Source organism: Nelumbo lutea, chromosome 2 (genome assembly GCF_056320005.1).
Source record: "Nelumbo lutea isolate HS-2025 chromosome 2, American lotus-T2T, whole genome shotgun sequence".
In the NCBI taxonomy this organism is placed as follows: domain Eukaryota; kingdom Viridiplantae; phylum Streptophyta; class Magnoliopsida; order Proteales; family Nelumbonaceae; genus Nelumbo; species Nelumbo lutea.
In genome coordinates, this window is record NC_142685.1 from 7,766,756 (window position 1) to 7,790,540 (window position 23,785).

General features: G+C 38.0%; 1 protein-coding gene and 3 long non-coding RNA genes across 4 annotated transcripts; 2 read left to right on the forward strand and 2 right to left on the reverse strand.

Annotated features, from left to right (window-relative positions):
- Positions 1-250: 250 nt before the first annotated feature.
- On the forward strand, positions 251-3,586 carry LOC148868374 (zinc finger protein JACKDAW-like). The gene is made up of 4 exons (XM_088973964.1): positions 251-639; positions 749-1,108; positions 1,183-1,579; positions 1,809-3,586. Exons 2-4 carry the CDS (start codon positions 967-969, stop codon positions 2,905-2,907), a joined length of 1,638 nt encoding a protein of 545 aa, XP_088830090.1. The 5' UTR covers positions 251-639; positions 749-966; the 3' UTR covers positions 2,908-3,586.
- Positions 3,587-12,036: 8,450 nt separating this feature from the next.
- Positions 12,037-15,477, reverse strand: LOC148868375 (uncharacterized). Its single transcript, XR_016107952.1, has 3 exons — positions 15,197-15,477; positions 14,784-15,026; positions 12,037-12,280 (listed from the first exon to the last, which is right to left on the reverse strand). It is a non-coding gene; the product is annotated as an uncharacterized LOC148868375 (long non-coding RNA).
- A 5,527-nt stretch (positions 15,478-21,004) lies between these two features.
- On the forward strand, positions 21,005-22,086 carry LOC148868376 (uncharacterized). Its single transcript, XR_016108288.1, has 2 exons — positions 21,005-21,621; positions 21,704-22,086. It is a non-coding gene; the product is annotated as an uncharacterized LOC148868376 (long non-coding RNA).
- On the reverse strand, positions 21,880-22,338 carry LOC148868377 (uncharacterized). Its single transcript, XR_016108289.1, has 3 exons — positions 22,221-22,338; positions 22,093-22,134; positions 21,880-22,015 (listed from the first exon to the last, which is right to left on the reverse strand). It is a non-coding gene; the product is annotated as an uncharacterized LOC148868377 (long non-coding RNA).
- Positions 22,339-23,785: the final 1,447 nt, after the last annotated feature.

Below are 23,785 nucleotides of genomic sequence, written 5' to 3' on the forward strand. Positions count from 1 at the left end.
ACCGTAATATGGCATCGGTAAATGTGACGACGCCCCTCTCTCTCCTCTCTTGGCTTCCCATTTCCCACTCTGCATGTTTAAAAATAAATAAATAAAATATAAATATAGATATTTCTGAGTATTGTTGCAATGGTGCAATAATGGCTTAATCATTTATTCCTGATGAAGGGCAATAAAGGCAATAGACTTTTTAAGTTAAACCTTTTTCTTGAAAGAATATATAAATGTATGTATATAACAATCAAACCTCATCGTTACGTGAAACATCCCATCTCCAACCTTTTCTTTTCTTTCATCTCTCTCTCTAACCTTTTTCTGTTCTGTTCTGGTCTGTCTTTTTAGTTTTTACCTTCCCCGCTTTATTTTATTCTTTGAAAAATTAAGAGGAAGTTTCAGTTCTTATAAGCCATAAAAAGAGACACCAGCTTATACTACTAAATTACAAGGGTGAGAAAGAGGAGAGAGAGAGAGAGCGGTGGCCCAGCTGAGTCTATGGCTGACCGACCTTGAGAAGGCATGTAGGATAAGAAGAAGGGAGGAGTGAGAAAGAAAGAGAGAGAAGGGGATGAAATATTCTTTTTAGCTTTGATGAGTTTTGGTTTTTTCTTCTGAGATTGGAGCAAAGTAGACGAAATCTGCGTAAGAAGAGTCCGATTTTGTAGAGTTTATTTTTAGTTTTAAAATTGTTTTTGCCTGGTGGGTTTTGTTGGATTCAAGTTTGAGTTTGGTTTTTTGTTTGTTTGGGCAGAATCGGAGAATCGGGAGTTGAATATACGAAGTGATTTATCTGTTTGTGCTTGTGCGTAGTCCGCTCGTCTTTGGAGTTTGGAGAAGAAGCTTTCCGTTTTTTGCTTTGTACGATATCAGTTTTGGATTTTGGAGAGCTAGTTCTTCGGGGGTGCTAAGTGCTAACTAAACTAAAAGGAAGGACGCCCGCCTTGTTCGTCTGCTTGCTTGAATTCAGACATGCAAATGATGTCTGGAGATGGGCTTTCAATTCCCTCTTCAGTCAGAGGGTTTCCTCAGGAACCAATTTCAAACCCTAATCCTAATCCTCCTAATGCTAATCCAGTTGTCAAGAAGAAACGAAATCTACCCGGAACACCAGGTATATGCAACCCAACCTTCTTCTTCTTCTTCTTCTTCTTCTGTTCTCTTACGGGTTCTGGTGCTTCTTAACAGATCCAGATGCGGAGGTCATTGCTCTATCTCCCAAGACTCTCATGGCAACCAACCGGTTCGTCTGCGAAATCTGTAACAAAGGTTTCCAGAGGGACCAGAACCTGCAGCTTCATCGACGAGGGCACAACTTGCCATGGAAGCTTCGACAGAGAACCAGCAAAGAAATCCGGAAGAGGGTATACATCTGCCCCGAGAAGAGCTGCGTTCACCACGATCCATCCCGGGCGCTCGGAGATCTTACCGGAATAAAGAAACACTTCAGCAGAAAACATGGCGAGAAGAAGTGGAAGTGCGAGAAATGTTCCAAGAAATATGCAGTCCAGTCCGACTGGAAAGCTCACACCAAGACTTGTGGCACTAGAGAGTATAAATGCGACTGTGGAACACTCTTCTCCAGGTAAACTCTTGCAATCTATATATGATTTCGTTCATTCTCCCGGTTGAAGCTTAGTCTTTTATACTTACATTTAAAACGTTCTAGAAGAAATAAATGCTCACGTAGAAGATTTTATGGCTTTTATTCGGATTTAATGCCACTAAATTGGTGGACTATAAACTGTAAAGGGCTGTTGATAGCAGTTGTTTTAGAATTTAAAATAGGGTTTGTTCAACTTTAAATCCATCAGGAAGGACAGCTTCATCACCCACAGAGCCTTCTGTGATGCCTTAGCAGAAGAGAGTGCTCGACTCACTTCGGCTGCAGCCACCAACCTCAACTTCAGAACGGATTCCATCAATGACGCCACGTCGACTATGCCGCATGGGTTTGGAGGCCGAGGAGGACCAAACGCCACTGCTGGTATCCCTCCATTATGCCCGGTTTTCAGGCCAGATTTCGCCGGCCCCGAGGCCACCAATGTTCTAGATGCAAACCGGCAGAAACCAAGGCTGTCGCTGTGGCTGGATCAAGCCAATTCTCATTTGAATTCCATTGATGCGGCAGCTAATTCTAATGCTTTCTTGGCAACGAGTTCAACGGGTTTGCCTGAATTGGTGCAAATGGCATCGACCAATATGTTCAGCTCCTCCTCTTCATTGGTCGATTACGGAGGATGCGTTCAGCCGCAGTGGCCGTCGACGGGTGGGAATCTGTCTTTATCAACATCCCCGCGTGGATTAAAAGAGGAGAATGGAAACAAAGGCCAGTTGGTGGAAAGCTTAGCGCCTTTGTATTCCAACAACAACCAAAACCAGCAAGCAAACTCAGCCCACATGTCAGCGACTGCACTTTTACAGAAGGCAGCTCAAATGGGATCGACTAGGAGCAACCCCTCATTACTCGGTAGCTTCGGAGTGGTGAGCTCGTCTTCCTCAGATACAACAAGCTTCAATCCTCACGCCCAAAACAGAAACGAGTTCCACCAGTTAATGAGACAAGCTGCAAAGCAACCGGAGAACATAAACGAGCTGATGAATTCGATATCCACGGCAACCGCCACCACCGGGGTTGGTGATGGAATGGTGGGTGGGTTGAATTTAAGCTCATTAACGGGCACAGTAAGCAATCTCGACCGTCTAATGATCCCGCAGGGTGGAAAGCAAGGCCAATCAGTTCCAGTTCCACAAAAGTTCCTCCCGACCGCAAATGAAGTGGAACACAGTCTTACGAGAGATTTCCTAGGCGTAGGAGGAGATGCCGGCAGGCCATTCTTACAGCAAGAGTTAGCGAAGTTTGCTTCGATGGGTTCAGCCATGAACTTGAGTCAATACAGTAGCACCCACTGAACTGTTGCTCCATTACTTTAATTTGACAAAAAATCCTTGTTGTAAGATACAATAACAAGCAGCGTAAGAGTAAGACAAACAGAACAGAAGTTGACTGTGGCGAGAACGCCCAAACTCTAAAGGCCTTGGTTACCGAGTCGGACCGGTCCGTTGAAGCTGCAAAGAGTTCTCCACACAGCGACGGCTGTGGCTGTGTCTGGAGAGAGAGAGAGAGAGAGAGGTTGAGAATGACCGAATGCGAATCGTCAGAGACGGATGGGTGGGGGGCAGTTGTCAGTGCAGCAGGTGGAAGCAACTCGGCATTGCGGAGGGGGAGTCCTTGGAGTCACGCATGTTGTTGGTTAATCTATCAGGCCTGGCCCTAGCTTTCTTCCCATCATTTCTTGCTTTGAAACTAAACAGCGCGGAAAACCACAAGATGCGTTGACTGCCGGTCAAAGTATACTGGCCGATGATGTCAACGTTGTTTTGAATCTTCGGAGTTCGGATCGATGCGTTTCTTTCCCTTTGGCGTTTCTTCCAATTATCTCATCAGTTTTTCATCATTCGTAGTCTAAATACATTTTCTTTTTTCTTATTTTTCGTTTCTTCTCGTCTGGACTAGGTCTCTTCTAAACTCGAATATAATTGAGATTGAACGAACTCAAAGGAGTAATGAAAGCCGTTGTTTTCATGCTGATGCGCTGGTCCAAAAAAAAAAGTAGTTGACTGGCTGAACTGCCGGGTCGTCAGACAGACTACTTAGATTTCCACTCATTTCAGTTCTGTGGAAAACTGGAAACAGAAACAAAGTCGTCGAACCAGCGGAGAAAAAGAAGGGGGGAATTGTAGACAGGTAAAGACGGAATTTCTTTTGTGGATGGAAGTTGGGCGCCACCCAATATGTTGCGGCCTTCCACCGTAAGCAAAACTAATATATATTTATTTATTTATTGAGCAAACTGGGGAGAAATGGATGTTTCAAGATTCGTGTTATTGGGTTCAATTAGGCTATATGTTTGGATCGGGTTTGTGAGTTGAGAGGGAGGGGACCTTTATATATATGATGTGTTAGTGGCAGGCGCAGGTCCATAAGCAAAAAGCCTGCAGGTTCATAGATCGATCTGAAAGCCTTGTTCCCCAGAAACCCGAATGATTTTGAAGTAACTTTCCCCCCTGACAAGACTAACATGGCACTCCCCCTCCCCCTCCCCCTCCACTCCACTTTTATAAACATAAAGCTCCCACTCCCCCAAGAGAAGACATAACTGGTTCTCTTTTGTCATCTCGATCGGCTTGTAGCTAGTTTGTTCTCCTGCTCTCCAGTTTGTTGATTAGGAGGAGAATATACAAGCGTACACGCATAGACAACCCCACCCACACCGATCCACACGCATTGAGCTCTCTGTAAGCAGTGGAAAATGGGTCCCTATTGGCTTTATTGGCTACTCATGTTACAAAAAAATAAAATAAAATAAAACTGTGCATGTTGTTAGCTAGCTGCTAGTGCTAGCCCAGACACACACATATATACATAATCAACATTTGTTTGTATTAAGGTTTGTAAAACCGAACCGGATAATGAACTAGTTAGAGGTTTGGTTTTTAAATCGAATGGTCTGACCATTTGAACCGAACAGATGGTTCATCCTGACAAAAAAAAGTCCAAAACTATTAAACGGTTCAAACGATTTGATCGCCTGAATCAATGGTTTTTGGTGAAATAATGGTTCTAGAATAAAATGGACCTGACCGGTTCTTAATTTTTCCGGTCCAACCATCCGGTCTGGTCCGATTTTGAAAACCATGGTTTGTATCAAATTCTCAGCTCGGAAAATGGGAAAAAAAAAAAGCAAACAAACCATGACATGATGCATATCAGAACTAAAAAAAGGGGGTTAACGTTTTGCATGCTTCTTAGGTCTCACTCAATCTATATACAAAATTGTAACGCAAAGAGATGTTTCTTCTAGACTGCGTTCTCTTCCAGGCCAAAGGGGCGAGGGAAAAAGGTTTTATTAATTATATATAAAACTGAAATTGTACTGCTGGTGTTCATCTAATTTTTCATCATAAAAAAACCAGCAGCCAGGTTGAGGGATGGAGATCAAAATTATTAATAATTAAAAATAAGGAAATGGACAGGACAGAATTAATGTATGTGCATTTAGTTCGATGACATTGATCAAATCAAATACGTATGTGCATGTGTTCATTGTTGCAGCAAAAAGACGAGGAGGAGGAGGGTGATCGAAGAGAAGCTTCGTGGTAGTTTCTCCTCATACGCATCCGTGCAGTGCAGGGCATATTTTGGCCGTTGCATGATTAATTAATTGGAGTGGGGGGAGTTAGTTAGTACCCCCATTCATTCTCCACATTTTCTTCATTCATCCACAAAAATATAAAGGTACGTCTACTGAAGAGTGAAGATTCATGACAACAAGTCACACCCCTCCAATCCAAGTCTCTTCAACAATTAATTTTTGCTGTCGTCTCCTGCTTCTTGCGTTCTTCTTCAACAACCAACACCACACATCGGCCGTTCCTGCTACTTAAAAGAACTGCACCTATTATTTGATAAATCTATAGTAGGTGATATGAAAAGGAAATGCGAATGCGCTGGGAACTTGCATGGCCCAATTCCTGCTTCAGAGGCTACCGATGAGGAGATGAATTAAGATGAGGTTGGTTGCTTCAAATTAAGACAAAGTAAAACCCATGATAAATTATAATTAATTTCTTTTTCATGAAATGTCACCATCCAAATAATAATAGAAAAAAAAAAAAAAAAGTAGGAACACGTGATTGTATTAACCTAATCTTGCTGGTTTTGGTTAATTTACGGTTTACCATGCATATTTATAGGCAGCATAGCTCCTAGTCCTAGGCAGTGTGACGGAGTCAATTCATTGGTTGAAAGGAGGGCCCCCAAACCCAATGTTTCTTGGGTCCCGTGCTGTCAACTGGACTAACAACTCGGGATAAAAAAAAGGGGGGGAAAGAATCTGATAGGAAGATCAAAGATGAATGTTTCTAATACATACTCAGTCAGAAGCAGGCCGAGACACACAGTTGAGGAGGATTTGAGTAGCCCAATTGGTAAAGTGGTAAAGACCGATCAAGTTCACTCTGGCTCCTTTTAAAAAAGCGTCCTTGAAATTTGAAAATTTGGTGTCACCATTCATGAAAATTCTAAAATTCTTCTGAAACAAGGGGAGACGTGGATCTGCAGTTATCCACCGTGAAAGTTAAAAAGAAAGTGTTAAAGATAGTGCGATATATATCGTTGCATGTGAATATGAATACTAATTGTACTAGTACTATTTGATCAGTTGAAAGAATGCTGGTTTCTTGTCCCTCTGCTTGTCTCTGTTTTATAATGAGCCAAAGCTTACTGAACCAAGCGACCCCTGTTTCGTCCTCACTCCTTGGGTTTGGTTTGGACCGATCTGTATAAGTGTGTTGACAATCCCTTCCTAGGATTCTTGAAAAGAGAAGAGCCTTTGGTGGAGTGGATGGAATTGATAACTATATGTATATACACACTGGATGGAAGCAACAGGTGGACAACTTTTTGGGTACAAGCAAGTCTAAGCTACAACAGCAAGGTGAGAGAAGCTGCTGAGAGCATTAATTTGAAGATGGGTAAATGGTAACAAAAGCCTACAAGTAGTACTGATCATGTATAAAGCTCATATATAAAGTTACATAGAAATAATCAAATGTTAAGCCTCAGTTGATGGGGTTTGCAAAAGGAAAGCTGCTGGTAGCTAAAAGGGAAAAGATGAACCCATTAAGTAGAAGATAGAGTTGAAATGTGGTGATGAGAAAATGGAGATCCTGGACTTTGATCCAATGCATTAGAAAAAAAAAAAAAAGGAAAATTTACTCTTTTCTGGGTAACAAAGACGAGGTTGTCTTGGAACTAAAGGAAGAATGTTTCGTATACCAATATAACAAGGAACCTTGGTAAGTGCATTTCAAGTTTATTGTGTTTTTTATAACCGACAATCACTGTATTTCTTTCGGTATCGAGAAGCTAAACAACTTTTTTCTTTTGGTTTTAAATGAATCTCTTGGAATCATGTGGGTTGTAAGGATTAGAGCTGCAGAAAGGGAAACTAATTCCCAAAAGTACATGTAAATAAACAAGTGTAGGTTGCTCAATACATCTTTTTTTTTTTTTTAATTCAGAATTGTGTAAATAATACCCTGTCTTTCTTTTTCTTAAATTAAGGAGCTCTATACCCCATTATCCCCACTAGAAATTTAAAATACGGAAGAGATACATCAAAAGAGCATTTCTGGTTTCTCCTGTGGGCCATATCGGCTAAGAGGTGAGACTGTTTGTTCATATTACGACTAACATGTGTGATCATACAGGTGTCAAAAAACACAGTTAAAACTCTTATTTCATCAAAATATTAGCATTAGACACCCTGATTTTTTATTGGGTAAATTACAGAGAAATACCCTGTAACTATGGGAGTAATGACAAATGGTGTGTCTTCAACTTTTAAATGTGACATTTGAGTACTTTGAACTCTCGGAATAGACATGATGGTGTGCATTAAGATGAAATATGAGAAGAAAAACAAGGGTTTCAAAAATAACAACCTCTCATAACTACATTTTCATAGAAGAGAAAGGGCATATGGTTTTAACGTAAGAAAACTCAAACATAAGAACGAAACCCCTTTCTCTTCTTTGTTGGTTGATTCATGTTTGTCGTAGTTCAGGCTTAACAATGAAATCTGAGAAGAAAAATAATGATTTCAAAATAAACAGGGTGTCTATTTCTGGATGTTTAAGGTACTCAAGTTTAGGGTATCTGTTTGTCGCTACCCCCAAAACATAGGACACTCAAGTGTTCATTTCAAAATGGTCTAAAAACACAAAAAGGGTAATTTTGGGATTTTGGAATGTTTAAAGTTGCATGTCTCCTCACATGCTGCGGGCAACTGAGGGAATACTAACAGATGGATTGGAGTGTCTATTTCTGGGAGTTTTAGGTACTCAAGTGTCACGTTTTGAAAATTCAAGGTACCTATCTATCACTACCCAAAGTATAAGGTACCTATAATTTGCCCTTTTTTAATTTATTCATAAGCTTAGGAGTTCACCATTGTCTCCCAAAGTGTTCTTGATCTTTTAAATTTTCATTTAAAATTATCTAGCATAGAGGTTATGCATCCCTCCTCGATATATTATAATTGCAAGTATATATGTTTTCTATCATGAATATATTAATTTTACAGTTACATAATCTTGCAGGAAATACACAGCTCTTAGTTTTTCATCTTTTCCTCATAACTATATATACCTTTGTTAGTTGAATAAAATGAAACTTCATCTAGACAATCATTTAACAGAAAAACCATAATTAATTTGAAGGAAAGGTATAGCTTGGTTAACTCTCACAAACTACTCTAATGCTAATATTGGTCTGATTAATTATTTCTTTTAATAGTTAGTCTCAAGGAACTATGTATTTAGAAAATTTAAAGTTATTAGATGAGGTTTCTAATAGGTCATTTTTCTCTAGCCTCCTCGATTTAATTGAATAATTTAATCTCTAGATTATCATTATATACACACACATACACACTTGTATATATGTAAATATTACCTTCTACATTACTTATTATACACATTCAAATATTAAATTGAAGAATCATTATTAAATCATGCAATTGACTCAATGGTTAAATGAGACCATTGTCTTTATAATCATGAGAGCTTGGGTTCAAATCTTCATAACCTCAAAGTATTTTGGGATTTATTTTAAGGGAAGTTTGGTTCTGATAGGGTAAACCCTTAGACCTTGGAATTGGTCTAAGTGGGAATTGGTTCCGATAGTAAGGAACGATCAATTCAAGGTTGGCCATCTTCAATCATTTACCTTATTGATTGACTAACCTTGTTGGCCATCTTCTAATTTCAAGTTTCAAGTGTCAATAGTTGATCCCATCCTTCTTTTCATTCTACATTATGTACGAGCAAAGATCTGAACAGTGCCATTTAGAGAGGTTAGGGATTGGGAGCCAGATTTTCTTAGAACAAAATCCCTTTCCAACATGATATGTGTCTACACATCTTACCATAAGACTAGAACCCACCATGGTGAGATGTACAAGCACATATAGTATTGGAATGTGATGAAAAAGTATTTTGTTGAGATTGGGCTTTATATTTCACTATGACCCATGTGATGCATGGGATGCTGTATTTCTATTTTTTGTGTGTAGATTAGTAAAAAAAAAACAGAAAGTTTATTTTCCTTTTCAGTTATTGAGCTTCAAACCGTCCTTTTTATATAGCTTATATATTATGAGAAGTACATAAACCAACTGATTATGACTCAATTGATACCTTATCTTGTTAGTTGTAGCATAGACCTGGATTGGGGCAATGGGTTACCTCCCATTGTGTAGCCCTATAAAACCAAAAAATGTGCTTAGCATGAGATTAATAACCAAGTTAAAGAAGACAATTTCAAAATTGAACTGATGAAAATAACTAAAAGCTCACATTAAGTTCTTTCTTACTACATTTGATTATTGATGAACAAAGCAATTCATTAAACAAATATATATTAAATTAAATTAATAAAAACATAGAGAAAAACCTGAATCCAAGGAAAGGAGCAAAATAGAGGGAAAACCTGATAACCCAAGGAAAGAAGCAATGATTTGTTTCGATTGGTTCACCCCATGTATTAGTGGGCAAATTTGATTTTTAGACATTAATTTGGGTCCAAGCTAAGGTTCACGTTTAGGTTGACTATTAACCTAACCCAACCCATCTAATTTACACCCTACTTTATTAGAGAGAGCTAAAAGGGATAGAGAGATATTTAAGAGGAAAATAAGGATTTAATGGGGATGGGAGATGTTATGAACATTGACTATTAAGGGGTGTGTGTGCGTGTGTGTGTGTGTGTGTGTGTGTGTGTGTGTGTGTGAGAGAGAGAGAGAGAGAGAGAGATTTATTAGATAGTAAATATAGATTCTGTGGGAGACAATAAAGACCTATGAGGTTTTTAATGACTTAATATAAAATAAATATGCACATACAGTTTTTTAGAAATGTACTTTTAAGGGAAAAAATGAAGTAACATTAATTCACCAGAGGTTTTTAATGACTTAATAGTAGAAAAATAATTTTCTTTTCCTTTTAGTTATTGAGCTTCAAATTTATTGCTTTTTATATAGCTAAAAACGAGCTTAACATGAGATCAATTACCATTTTAAAAAACAATTTCAAAATTGAATTGACAAAGATAACCAAAGGCTCATGTTAAGTGATTTTTATTGTTTTATTGTTAAACCAAAAGAATCCTTGAAACAAATCTAAATTAAATTAATAAAAGAATAAAGAAAATCCTAATAAGCCATGGAAAATGAAATGGTTTCTTTAGACTTTTATATAAGAAGAAAATTAATTCACCCCATGTATTAGTGGGAAAATTTGGGTTTTGATATTAGTTTGGGCCAAATGTAGAGTTCATATTTAAGTTGGCACTTAACACAACCCAATCCATTTAATTAACACCCTTAATTTATCATATAGAGCCAAAAGGGATTAAAGAGGTTTAAAGAAAAAGAAGGATTTAATGGAAAATGGAGATGTTACAGACATTTACTATTAAGGTGAGAGAGTATGATGGTATTATTAGAGAGTAAATATAGAATTTATAAGAGACAGTGAAGATCCATCAAAATACATTTTAAAATTACCTTATTATATTTTTAATGATTCTAATAAATATGCACATGTGCAAAACAGGAGAGTAGGAGAAGGCATTGGTGAAAGGACTCCTCACCTCTCCTCTTTCCTCTTTCTATCATATACATATATATATATATATATATAGATTCGCTTCCTCTTCCGGCTATTGAACTGATCATAATTTTTACTTTTTTTCCAACGGAATTACCTTTGCAAAAATGAAACTAAAACAACAGTAGAATTAGAGTTGGTTGGTTATTCCTGATTTAATCGATGGTTAATGAGATCTGACCATGGACCTTGCCCATTAATCAACTTAGCATTGCATTTCTTTGTATCCCCCCTCCCCCCACAAAATAGAGTGCACATACGTTCGTATATCCATGTGCAATTTCTTTCATGAATGATAAAGATGAATTCTCTTTGTTTTGGTTTGAACCCTTGATTAGTCAAAATTTGCTCTACTATGACTAACATTATTCTTACCATCTTCATGCTCGTTGAACGTCTATATTTCTCCTCTCGGAAGGACACTTTTGTCCACTTCGCATTATAACCATTCTCTTTTCATCCAATATGGGGACTATATCATCAAATTTATTATTTTTTTTCTTGAAGTCTGCGTTTGGTTGCATTGCAAATTAATTTGCATTAATACAAATATATGGAAGTGCAAATGTAAAAAATGCAAATTCTTGTTTAGTTTTATTTTAGATTTTATTTTATTATGCTTCATGTCTTAATTTACTTCAATCATTTTTTATCATGTAAGCACATTTGGTGATCACACTGAATAAGCACTCGGTAAACTTTTTTAACACCTATCGTCCTTTAAATAACCCCGCCTATCCATGAAGTGATTCTAATTAAGTTCATTAAATTTTTAGTGAGTGCTTTTGCTCAATGGGTGTGACTGACTGGACCCCGACTTCTTCAAGAAATGAAATCATTTCTAGTTTCTATTCACACTCCAATAATGGAGAGCTTGTTTTCTAGCATTCCCATTTCAGGTTGTAATGATGCCACTGTTAGTTTGGTCTCATGTAGGCGATCCAACTTTAATTGTTTAAAATTTTATTTTTCTCATGTCATGCTGGTGTCATTTGAGAAAATAGTATAATACCATAAGGCCATGTTGTTTTTTGTTTAATTTATTCAGGTAAATAACATTACTTACTTTCCCATGTTCTTTTGCAACACCCACTTTCCTGGGTAAGTTGTTATTTTTTCACCTTTTGCCAATTTTACCCTTTCACCATTAGCTTTTATAGAAGGGGAAAGAACATGTTCTAGTATATGTGAACCACTCAAATTTTTTTAGATAATAACCACTCAAAATTTAAGACGTCCACGTATGACACATCTGGATAAAGATCTACTTCTTTTGCAAATTTTTACCAATTATCTTGCTGCTAGCTATAGTTGAAACTGTTGGTTAGAATTTGATTGAACAATATCTTTCGAGTTTGGGATAATAGCATTCACATCATCCTCACAAACGTTAAAACAATCTCTGCATTCAACTGGTAGAATCTAACTGAACAATAGGCTCTGGTTGGATATGGTTATTGCACATAATCTCTCCTGCATAATAGTTCTACAAATCTGCTCCAAAATGACTATTGGATATGATTACTTCACATCTCTCCTACCCTATGCACATCTGTGGCAAATTAAACAAGAATCATATGAAATATGAGAATCTAAACCATATATTTGCATTTGTATAGAACACTCATGCATATAATATCTGAGAAGGCTGACATTATGATATATTGTAATGGCTGATTTGTTCATGTTGGCATTAGCCTCTTTTTTTTTCCTCTTTTTCAGGTTGTATTTTATTTTATCTTTTTATCATTTTATTTCTAATCCCTTCTAGGGGCCATTGCTTGGTTTAGTAGTAAAATCTCAGGCTAGCAACTATGAAAATGCAGCTTCGAGTCTAAGAGCAGCCTCTTCATGCAATGAATAAATAAATAAATAAAAGTAATGCCAAAAATTATTTGGGACCAACATTCTGTAATGACCTTTCATCCCTCATCTCTTCTCTTTATTGTTAGCGAAGTGTTTTTTTTTTTTCCTAATGAGAAAAATACTACCAAACTTAGTCGCCCCTTGCATGCCCTCTATCTAGACTATTTTACAAAATGTCAAATCTTTATGTTTTTCTTAATTTTCTTTATTTTTCTGTCCTAAGAAATTTTGTTTAAACTTTAAACCTATCTATCTCAAATCCATCTTCACCTCTCTAGACCCCATTATTGCCCTACAAATGTTTATTAACTAATTTCCTAAACATGAATCATACCTATTTGTTCAACAACTTTTTTAAATCTCAAAATAAATTGATGAAAACTAATACTGAGGGGAATTTTGGGATTGACCAACAATGATTCTTTCCCCTTTATTTTATGTTGTGTATGACCTTAGCAACTGTTAAACTATGAGAGTTTGTGGCCCCTCTGCCTTTAACCCTCTAGCAAATATAAAGAGGTATTCTCATGGAGAAGGTGAAATGGTGAGTTCAAGTACCATCTAAAGGACTAGAATAATAATATTAGCTCCCATCTTCCCCACCCCAACCATCTAAAAAATGATGGTGGTTTAATGAAGCAACATACTATGGAGATCAACCATTGCAGCTAATTAGTATAGAACAAGAAATTTTGAGTGGAAGTGGGTGCATAGTAAGGGATCGGATTGATCAATCCCATACTTCTTTCATAACTGGGCTTATATATAAAGTGGGGGATGTCTCCAAGTTGTCTATATGAAGAGATCCATGGTTTGTTGAAAAACCTCCTATTGAGCTCTATTCATCCCTTTTCATTGTTGTAGAGAATAGAGATACATTAGCATGGAACTGCAATGAAGAGGGAACAAGTGTAGTAGTTTGGAATCTAATATTCATAGGAAACCTCAAGGATTGCTGCTACTTATCTTACTTAAGCTATTCCTCATCATCTCATGAATATCCATATCTTTTCCTTAGCTATTCCATCTATTTTCTTGCTTGACATGCCTTTGTGTATCTATGCCTATTTGCTTCTTCACAATGTTTTACTTTTCCCCTAAACTTATGTTCTATTTTTTGAAAGAAAATGCACATCACTTTAGAAAGCAGGGTGTGTGTGTACATCAACCATGAGAAAATCCTAGTTCTTAAGCTTTTTGCCCTTAATTCCACTAGTATTGCTGCATTATATCTTTATTTACTCAATACACTCCAGCAAGCTTGCTACTTGTGATATAGTTTACTTATATCATGTATAAGTAACAAGAGATGAGAAACTTCCAATGCCAAATTACTGACAAAATGTTCAACACCTTCATATTGACTAGTATGCTAAACCCACTTTTTTAGGATCAATGTGTAAATATTTTCTCAACGGCCTCTTCTCTGTTGTTGTTTTTTCTTTAAACCAATCAAACCAGAGCAAGAAAAAGAAAATATAAAACATGAAAATCAAATATGCCTCAAACCTGAAAATGTAGACATGATGACAAAACCAAGAACCGGACAAATATTCTAAATTGCAATAAATGGCACATTTCTATAGAAGACTTTGGTAATGCTGTAAATAGTCAAGTCTCATTTTAGATTGTGCTCTATAAAAGAGGGCCAATGAGCTGAACCAAATACATTGTGTTGTTTAAGGTTAAATGGCTAATGTTTCATTTTGTTTTTTGTGCTACGAATAATCTATTAACCGTTTCAATGTTTATTTGATGTCATGCGCTTTTACATATTACACCTTTCCTAGAACTCCAGTGTGCCAAATTACTTGAGTTCTTTTACCATCCAATCAAACTATCTGAACAAAAAGTCAACTCCATGCACTTTCAAGTACTCAAACAAGCTATTAAACAATGATTCATGAATATTAAGAAATGGTTCAAATTTCCAATATTCCTTCCCACCCCACCGAAAAAGTAAAGAAAAAGAGCACAAAAACCCAAGAAATAGCATGAAATTATTTCTCTATAATGGAAATGGATCTTCAGCAATCATTTACAGAAGAGAAACGAAATTGTTTATATCCCTCAAGTTAACAATCTAGATCACCTAAAAGACAAACGCATTACCCAAAAAATAAAACAAAATATTAATAATATCAGTTCAAGTGAACACAAGAGGTGGCAGGAAAAGCTAGAGGTCTAACCATCGAGAGTTGTATCCTGAGCCTCGCAGACAATCCTTCCTCGTCGAAAAATTCACACGTTCCTCAAGCTTACCAACGTAGACGTGCACCTCAGAGGACGCAATTGAATGCTCAAGCCCTTAAATTTTGGTAGGCTGTAGATTTTCCCGATGTTCAAGCATTAATTGAAGAAGCTATGGTGATGGCAATAGGGCTGTACGGTATCCAGGACGAGGAACAGTTACAGATTCGGGTATCGTAGATCTGAGAGATGGATATATGTAAGAAACTACTTAAATAAATCTCCTATGAGAGAGAGAGAGAGAGAGAGAGAGATTTCAGGAGAGCAGAGCAAACACCAAAGAGGAGAGAAAAAAATAAAGATGCATTTGTGCATCACAAAGGAACATCAGAGAAGGAACAACGATTCTTACCAAGAAAGAAAATGAGCAACCAGCGGTGACTAATGCAACGACAACGGCAAGTAAGAGGATCAGCGGCAGCAAGAACGATGAAGATGATGAAACAGTAGAAGTGGAGAAACTCTCAGATGGATGAAGCCTTATGTTTTGGGGGCAACTTTGACATTTTCATGTTTATTGTATTTACCTTCCACTCGGGAAATCAACTTACCCGAGTCTAAGGAGGGAACCACTTAACCACTTACCCGGGTAAGTGATACTCGGGGAAATAAAATTCACTGTAAGTCCCACTTGCTTTTGAAATCCGAACATGGAAAAGTTGGTCCACTTTTATTTCACAAAAAACGATCGCGCCCTAAGTTCTATGTCTGATCGTCTCTCTCTCTCTCTCTTAAATGAAATTACATCAAAGTTTTAGCTTTAGGTGATGAGTTTAGGGGGTGTTCGATGGAGGGACCCGATTTAGTAAGCATAACATAGTATGTTAAATAAGTATTTGATAAATATTGTGAAATTTCTCAAAAGTGGGTATTAATCTTTTTCAATGATAGTTTATGGGTATTTTAAGGGACAAGTGTTGTTTTTATTGATTTGACAATTACCATTTCAACAAAAATAATATAATTTTATTGATTTGACAATTCTTTTTGTTTTCAAAAACAAAACCAACTATATTGTAGAGCACTCCCTTAACTGATCAATAAGAGAAACTAACATCTGGTGACAACTTCCTTCAAGTGCGTATTTACCAGGCTGCTTAAATAGGAATATTTGACAATACTCGCTACTCCTTTTGGCTGAACTATACTCTTGGCTTTAGGGGTAAGCGTTGGGTTTGTTCGGTTAAACTACCAACCTACCACACTAAAGAGGTGACGAAGAGAAGACAAAACTATATAAAAATAACAGGGGGGTTGGTTAATGACGAATAAAAGGGGAAAAAAATAACAAAAAAATATCTTACCTGAATTGCAGAGTTGTCGCCGCCGTCAAACTATCACTTGCCGGTGTTGCCACTGTTGCTGGTGAGTGGTGCGGTGGTGGCAAACTGAAACTGTCAATCTGTGAGTGCCAGACTGAAGAGAGGATGAAGAAATGAAAAATAAGACAGTTCACGAGTTCAGTCAGTAAGTATTTAAAAGTGAAGAGGAAAACCGAAAACGTAGAGATTAGAGAAGAGAATAGGATTAGAGGAAGGAAGACAAATAAATTAGAGAAGACTCAAGACGAACCGACAAAGAGAAGTCAAGAACAAAAATAACTGACGAAGAGGAAGACAAAGACTTGAGGGTTTTGGATTTTGGCCTAATAGTTCAGTTAATTCGGTTAACTGAACTTCTAAAGAGCATACTCGAAACCGAAAATCAATCTTAAAAAAACTGAACCAAACTGTTTACCCGAACTAACTGAACCGGTCAAGCCAAAACCAAAATTTCTGTTCAGTTATTCGATTTCAACCGAACTATACTCACCCCTAATTGGCTTTACGGTGTTCAAATAATTGATTGGGGTATGTGATTTGCATTTGTTACCGCACGTTCTGTAGTTCTAGTTCTATACTTTGCATTTGTCAAAGTGAATGGTTTTATTTTCTAAAACAAAAACGCGTGTTACATCACAAAAAAAAAAAAAAAAGAAAAAAACGTTTCCATTAGTTGAATGTTTCTAGTCTGCAAGGGCTTGAATAATTCTTTTGATTTGTTTGACCTTAAAGAAGTTAAAGCATAAATAAAAACCCTTAATATTTCACATAATAGAACGAATTAAAGCATAAAAAATGCATAATTCATAATAGAAATGTGTGATTTCAATTTACCGCGCGTAGAGAGTGGGTAGAAAAAATATGTAGGAAATCTGGGCTCATATTAAACCACCAGTAATTTTCCATTTTCACAATTCTATTCAATGTCGTTACACTTCGAATTCCACGTAGAATTGCTTTGGTCAGTGGATAATGGTTCAACCATTCGATTTAAGGATGACAATAGACCTTGTAGTAATAGGCCCGAGTTGAGGTCAGCCCAACCCGCATATCAGGCCTGAAATATAGACCCAAGTCCGACGCTACATGATCTTGGGCGAGAGGCCTGCCTGGCATAGAATTGGATATATCATATACTTTGGGATGGGCCAATAAATATTAGAGGGTATGACACCTATAAACACATTTATTTGGTGTAAGCTTGACCAAAACCGGGCAGCCCAAAAACCATTTTGGCTGTGGTTCCTGGTCTGATTGGTTCGACCATCATTTGGTTTTTATTGATGTATCTCTTGCTTAATTAATAAAAAATTCCCTATCAACATAGGGTGGTTTGGTTCGAAGCCTGGAATTCTATCTAAAACGGACCTGCCATTTGGTTGAGCGGAATGGGAGTCCCCCATATGAGGAATGGCCATTCCCGACTCCTCCCATTTTCATCCATTTATTTTATTTTATTTTATTTATTTGACAAAGATACTTGTTCAATTCCAACCCTTTCTTTTAAAGTTTCAAGTCTCTATGATCAATTCCTTCCACCTCCATATTAGCTGCCGATGTCGCCAATTCCCATCTCCAGCCAAGTAAAACCGTTGCCGGCCAACCACATCTCTTTTCAAATCAGCCTCCATCGCTTTTCAGGTTAACAGAGCATTCGAGAGTGCTACTTGATGCTGCCAAATCTAGAGCCGAGGGCAGTTAGTGCTGCTTAACTATGTATGTATGGTACAAATACAAGGTTTTGCATTGTATGTATTTGTATTTATATTATTTTCAAATACTCAGTTTTGGAAATAGTATGTATACAATACAAATATATATAAATATAAGGTTTTTTATTTTATATATTTGAATTTAGACTCTTTCCAAATTAGACTCAGTTTTAGAAAGAGTAATGATAAAGGAAGATTTGGCCCGACCTCTCTATTATGTGACACGTGGCAGAAACGACGGCTCGGTAAAAGGGGCCAAGCCTAGGCGGGAACAAGGGGACACACTTCGCCGAACTGACCCACCTTGTAACAGCTCGGTATAGACTTCGCCGAACTGCCACCTTGTAACAGCTCGGGATAGACTTCGCCGAACTGCCACCTTGTAACATCTCGGGATACACTTTGCCGAACTGACCCACCTTGTAACAGCTCGGGATGACTTCGCCAAACTGCCACCTTGTAACAGCTCGAGATAGACTTCGCCGAACTGCCACCTTGTAACAGCTCGGGATACACTTCACCGAACTGACCCACCTTGTAATAGCTCGGGATACACTTCGTCGAACTGACCCACCTTGTAACAGTTCGGTATACACCTCACCGAAACTGACCTGCCCTATAGATACCTCCGAGCTCAAGACCGCCTCGCTTAGCACTTCGCATCATCTTCTGGGCACCAAAGCCAAACAAGTCGTACCATGCCTGACACTAGGGAAGTCCGTGCCCGAGGGCGCCACGCCTGACTGACTTGGGATCTGACGTTTGGCAGCAGCACTCTAAACAGCCACCTGCCACCGCCACTGACGCCGCCATCTCCAGTTAGACGGTTAGCCAGTGACGGTTCTGTCTCAGTAGAAAGGACGACGGCCGAATTGACAAGCACAAGGGTAATCATACCCGATCTAACAAGGGCCTCGGGACGAGTACACGAAGTGACTATAAGAGCCCCCTGTCCCCCGATAACGAAGGTATGCAAACTTTGCGCTATCTAGTATTACCTTGCTTTTGAAGGATTCTAACTTGAGCTTCAGAGCCTCTACACCGGGTTCCCCCCGGAGCTTTCCCGTCTCCTCCGTTTCAAGTTCCCTGCTACCCCGTTCGGAAGCAAGGCAACGGACAGCTAAGACCAGCCGGATCGCGCTCCATCAAGTACAAATACAAATGTGTACAATACAAATATACACAAATACAAGGTTTTTCATTTTATATATTTGAATTTAGACTCTTTCCAAATTAGACTCAGTTTTAGAAAGAGTACAAATACAAATATACACAAATACAAGGTTTCTCATTTTATATATTTGAATTTACTCTTTTCAAATTGAGCCTAAGGATGTGTTTGATTGCAATGCAATTTTATTTTCACTAAAATAATAATGCAAATTCTAGTTTAATTTTATTTTGGGTTTTACTTTATTATGATATTTTACTTCAACAATACTGTAACTAAATAAAATAAGTTAAAATTTGAAATAAAAAATATATCAGAATTTACACTCAAATCATTTGCACTATCATAATTTTGAATTTACAAATTTATTTGCAATACCACCAAACACACCATAAGTAAATGAATAATTGCAAAATAAACATCATCCCCTCGCAAATATATAAAATAGATTAAAATACAAAAGTCTCCAAACGACTAATAAGAAAATTTTCGTTTTTTTTTTTTCTAACTCAAGGCTAATAAGAAATGTCCCCCTCACCTTTCTGTTGCTTTTTTATTTTGTGTCAAACCAAACACTTTTTGATTCCCAGCCCTGATACAGTGCACTAGTCATCTATGTAGAATCTAGATCTGTGGAGTCGACAAACCCGATGCAATCTGACCGAGCCTATGATAATCTGTTTCAGATAGCTCCAAGTTCCGATGGATTAGTTTTTTAGCCCTTTTTCTGACAACTGATAATAATTGGGTCGGTACTAACTCTATACTGATCTGGCCCAAAGAAGAACCCACTTGCTGGCTATAAGCCTAGGCTATTATAAGTATTTAGTAATAAGTCTTTTTTATACTTTATGTATACACGTTGCCTGGTCCATTTAAGCCCACGCGGGCCTTTTTAGTGGCAAATCCCTTGGTCTATTTTCTACACTTTCTGAATAATCCATTTTCACCCCTCATGTTTGCGAGGGGAAATCGGATTCAATTCTCACAAAACGGGGCTCTCACACCGTACTCAATTGATCCTTTTAGAGGCTGATTGGTTCCGTTTTAAGTTTATTGATGGTGCTATATAAGTGGCATCTTGGCATTTTTTTTTTTTTACTCTTTTGCATACATCAAAAATATAAAAAGTCAACTTTGGTTTATGTGCATATTGATAGTTTGTATAAATTATTTTTTGAAGCTTCTACAAATGGTTCAAGCATTTATTCACTATTACATTGAAGTGGCACCTAATGATTCTTAGTGGCGCCTATTTTTCATAAACAATTGCAATTATTATATTTTTCGGTTTTATTAGCAAATAAAGTACAAATATTTATTTAATAAACATAAACCGAATCAAACATATACTTAATCCTCACAAAACTGTGCTCACACCATATTAGTCCATTTTAAGCTTTATGTCAAAATGCGGAAATGATCCAAACTGAGATGGGTGTTTGATATAGTTTCTATTTATTAAATAAATATTTGTACTTGATTTATATTTAAAATGAATAAAAAGTAATTGATTTAAGTGTCACATCAGTAAAACAGTAAATAAATAAAGTTCAACTGTTAGAGTAATCATTCAAATGAAACTTTCCCCAATGATTGATGTATATTAACTTTTATAAATATTTATTGATATGAATGGACATAATGGAATAAATACTGATTAAGTGATCACATAATACCATTTATCAAATAAACGAAAATCATACAAAACACCACCCTAATCCTTGTGCCCATTATTTTCTGTTTTCTTTCTTAATTTATTTTACTAGGGGAGCCACATGTAATATCTTTATTTGAATTATTCATAAGATGTTTATACTCTTTTTTTTCATACAAAAGAATGGAGTTCCAAATCTGTGCCCTACAACCGAGCGCCCCCACAAACGCCCCACACAATCGGAAGGCGCCAAGTGTCCTCTCGCACGATTTCCTTCCTCAGCGTGCGTAGTGTTAACGGGACGGCCGTTAGCTCTAAATTCCCGCTACTCTCGAGTCTCGACTCTCGACTTTCGATCCCTGCGGAGAGTACCTCTATCTTCAGAAGTTACTCGACTCCCTCTGCTTGAATCGGAAACAAACCTACTATCTTCATCAACATCTTTGCTTCCACTGAATCTCCACCACGAGGAAACACTATCCTCTCTCCATGACCAATCCCTCTCCGATCTAAACCCCTTGGGGAACTCCCGCCTAGATCCAGAGAAGCTCTCGGATCGATGCATATGCTCTCCTCCATAGGAGTTCCTAGCCGAAGAAATTGAAACCCCCCAGTCGCTGCAATCCCGGTAGCGATCAAAGCTCTTTCTACCATTGAAGCCATCAGAGTCATGGTCCAATCGCTTCCGCAAGGATCTGGAACTCTCCTGATCATCGTCTATCAACCGATCGTACCCAGACGAAGATGATAACCCCTTCCGCCTGCCACTCTCAGCTTTCGAATAAAACCGCTGATGCGAAGACGAGTGGTCTGCATCCTGATCCCTTCTTCCCCAATCTTTACAAACTCCCTTCTCCCCAACCGAATCAAGATCATTCTGGCAAGTCGAAGACCGCTCTGGCAGACACACCGGAGGTATTCCCCGTTTGCCAGTAGTCTCTACTTCTCTCCTCCAACACTCTATTCATGAATCGCTCTTTTTCTTCTTCTTCTCCAGGGAGGAAGTTTTTGTTTTCGATGGCCATGCCGGACGGGGCCAAGAAGCTAAAAGATGTCGAACAATCTCCGGTATGTTGCATCCTTGGCGGTTCTACCGTTCAGCATCGGGAAGATCTCGCATTCGTATGCTAATCCTCGAGGAAGCACTTGCTTCGTAGGAGAATGATTTGGTGTTCCCTAGTGAGAGTTCTCTCGCCAGGCTCTGGTTCCATCGCCAATGTAGGTGAGCGTCAATTGATCTACGCGAGTCGGAGTATTGGATCACTAGAAATCAATACTGTAATCCAAGTTGCCAGTGATCTGGTGTTCCCTGGTCACATTCGCATGCTGTAATCCAAGTTTTGATGCAATAAAAAATAAATGAGAATAAATAGGGAAAAACTGAACCTGTATAATGGTCGGGTGGTTGCCGGTGATCTCCCTTCCCTTCTGTGTTTTGTATTGAGAAAAAAAAAAGAAGATAAAAAATAACTCAGTAAAACATGTAAAGGATGTTAGAGAGGGACGGGGAGTACCTCCGGTGTATTTGTCGGAGTAGGCATCTTTGCTGGAGTTCTCACCATTAGTACGGATGGAGGAGTACAAGGGTCAAGAGACGAGGGCAGGTCAAGAGTTGAGACTAGCGGGAATTTGGAGCTAACGGGACGAGTTAAACGTCCGTCATATTAGCTCCACACGCGTTAAGGAGAAAATCGTGTAAAAGGACACTTTGGCACCTTCTGATTGTGTGGGGCATCTGTGGGGTGTCTGGCCGAGGGGCGCAGATTTGGACTCAAAAGAATGCACTAACAACAATCGGATTCAATCCCTTGAGTCCGGCTTCAATCAGAGCAAAGCCTGTTGGAATATCTCCTTACTAATTATATGTTTTATTTTATGCGAAGATATTATCAATGCAAGGTTACAAGAGGCTATTAGAACAGTGTGACCATGGGTTTGCACTGACTGAAGCCTTTGAGCAGAATCAAGCGGATTGGGGTGAATTTGCCCGAGATTTGCCTACAGCCTACAGCCTCTAATCAGGTCCAAATGACAGTATTTGTAATCTTATTTTAATAAGAAGCGTTAAATCGTTAATTACTGTTAATTACCAGAATAATGACCTTGTAATTGTTTAAAAACAACTACACAATCACGAGAAACTGAATTGAAAATTATGTTGTAACTCAAACAGCTAGCTGGTCCATTCAGTGCTCTTCCAGTCTTCCTAGCTATGATAATATTTCCGCGCCTTTAGTGCATTGATTCAAGACTGTAAACATATCCTCACTCGTTAAGATTCACAGTTGTACTGAGCTTCTTCATACATGTCGTTTTTAATAATGGTATAACTCATCATAGGGTAGCCCAGTTTGCCATCCGGCACAAGAAATCCATTCTAGTCTTTAATCCCTGATTTTATCATGTAGTTGGCACTTGATAAGATGTAACCTTGTTGATTTGATTGAATGAATTTGCCTTGGGCTTCAAGAAAAAAGTGGGGGAGGTGCTGGCTTCCTAGGGAACAAAACCTTTGATGTCAAGGGTTGCCAATTATTGAAGTCTTAACTACTTCTTTATTTAATTACTTTGGCAATGAAATGTTCCAAGGAGAGTCCAACGTTAAAAGTTTAACCTGTTAAACGAGGTATATGCTTGAAATTTGATTAATTATAACGAAGGCAACAAAAACCAAACCGTTGGGTCAATAGTCTCTGATATCATCTCAATAAGCCATTCAACATAAAAAAGTTTTACCTGTTAGGTGAACTGCATTGCATTCGTGAAAGAAAAAGTAAAAATACCAGTGTGCCATATGTATTCCAAGTATCCCCTTAATTACCAAAAGGATAGATATGCGCGTGAATGAGTTAAGTGAAACAATATAACATCACATTAAAATCTCTTTTCTTACTGAGATGATAATAGCGGGATTTAAAACCGTATCATTGCTGGGACAATTCATCAAGCACACCATACCCCTCAAATTAATAATAGGGTCTGAGACATGCACACTTCAGCGAGAAGTGTGAACGCTTTCAGAAAGTGCATATGGCCCACAAATGGCTGGCTATGAAGTGCATGTGGCTGGCGTATGGGG

Bases quoted from the DNA above. Each gene is read 5' to 3' on its own strand.
- LOC148868374 (XM_088973964.1), top strand. From the start codon at position 967: ATGCAAATGATGTCTGGAGATGGGCTTTCAATTCCCTCTTCAGTCAGA. The intron at 1,109-1,182 runs GTATATGCAACC...GCTTCTTAACAG, and splicing joins AAATCTACCCGGAACACCAG to ATCCAGATGCGGAGGTCATT. The intron at 1,580-1,808 runs GTAAACTCTTGC...TAAATCCATCAG, and splicing joins TGTGGAACACTCTTCTCCAG to GAAGGACAGCTTCATCACCC.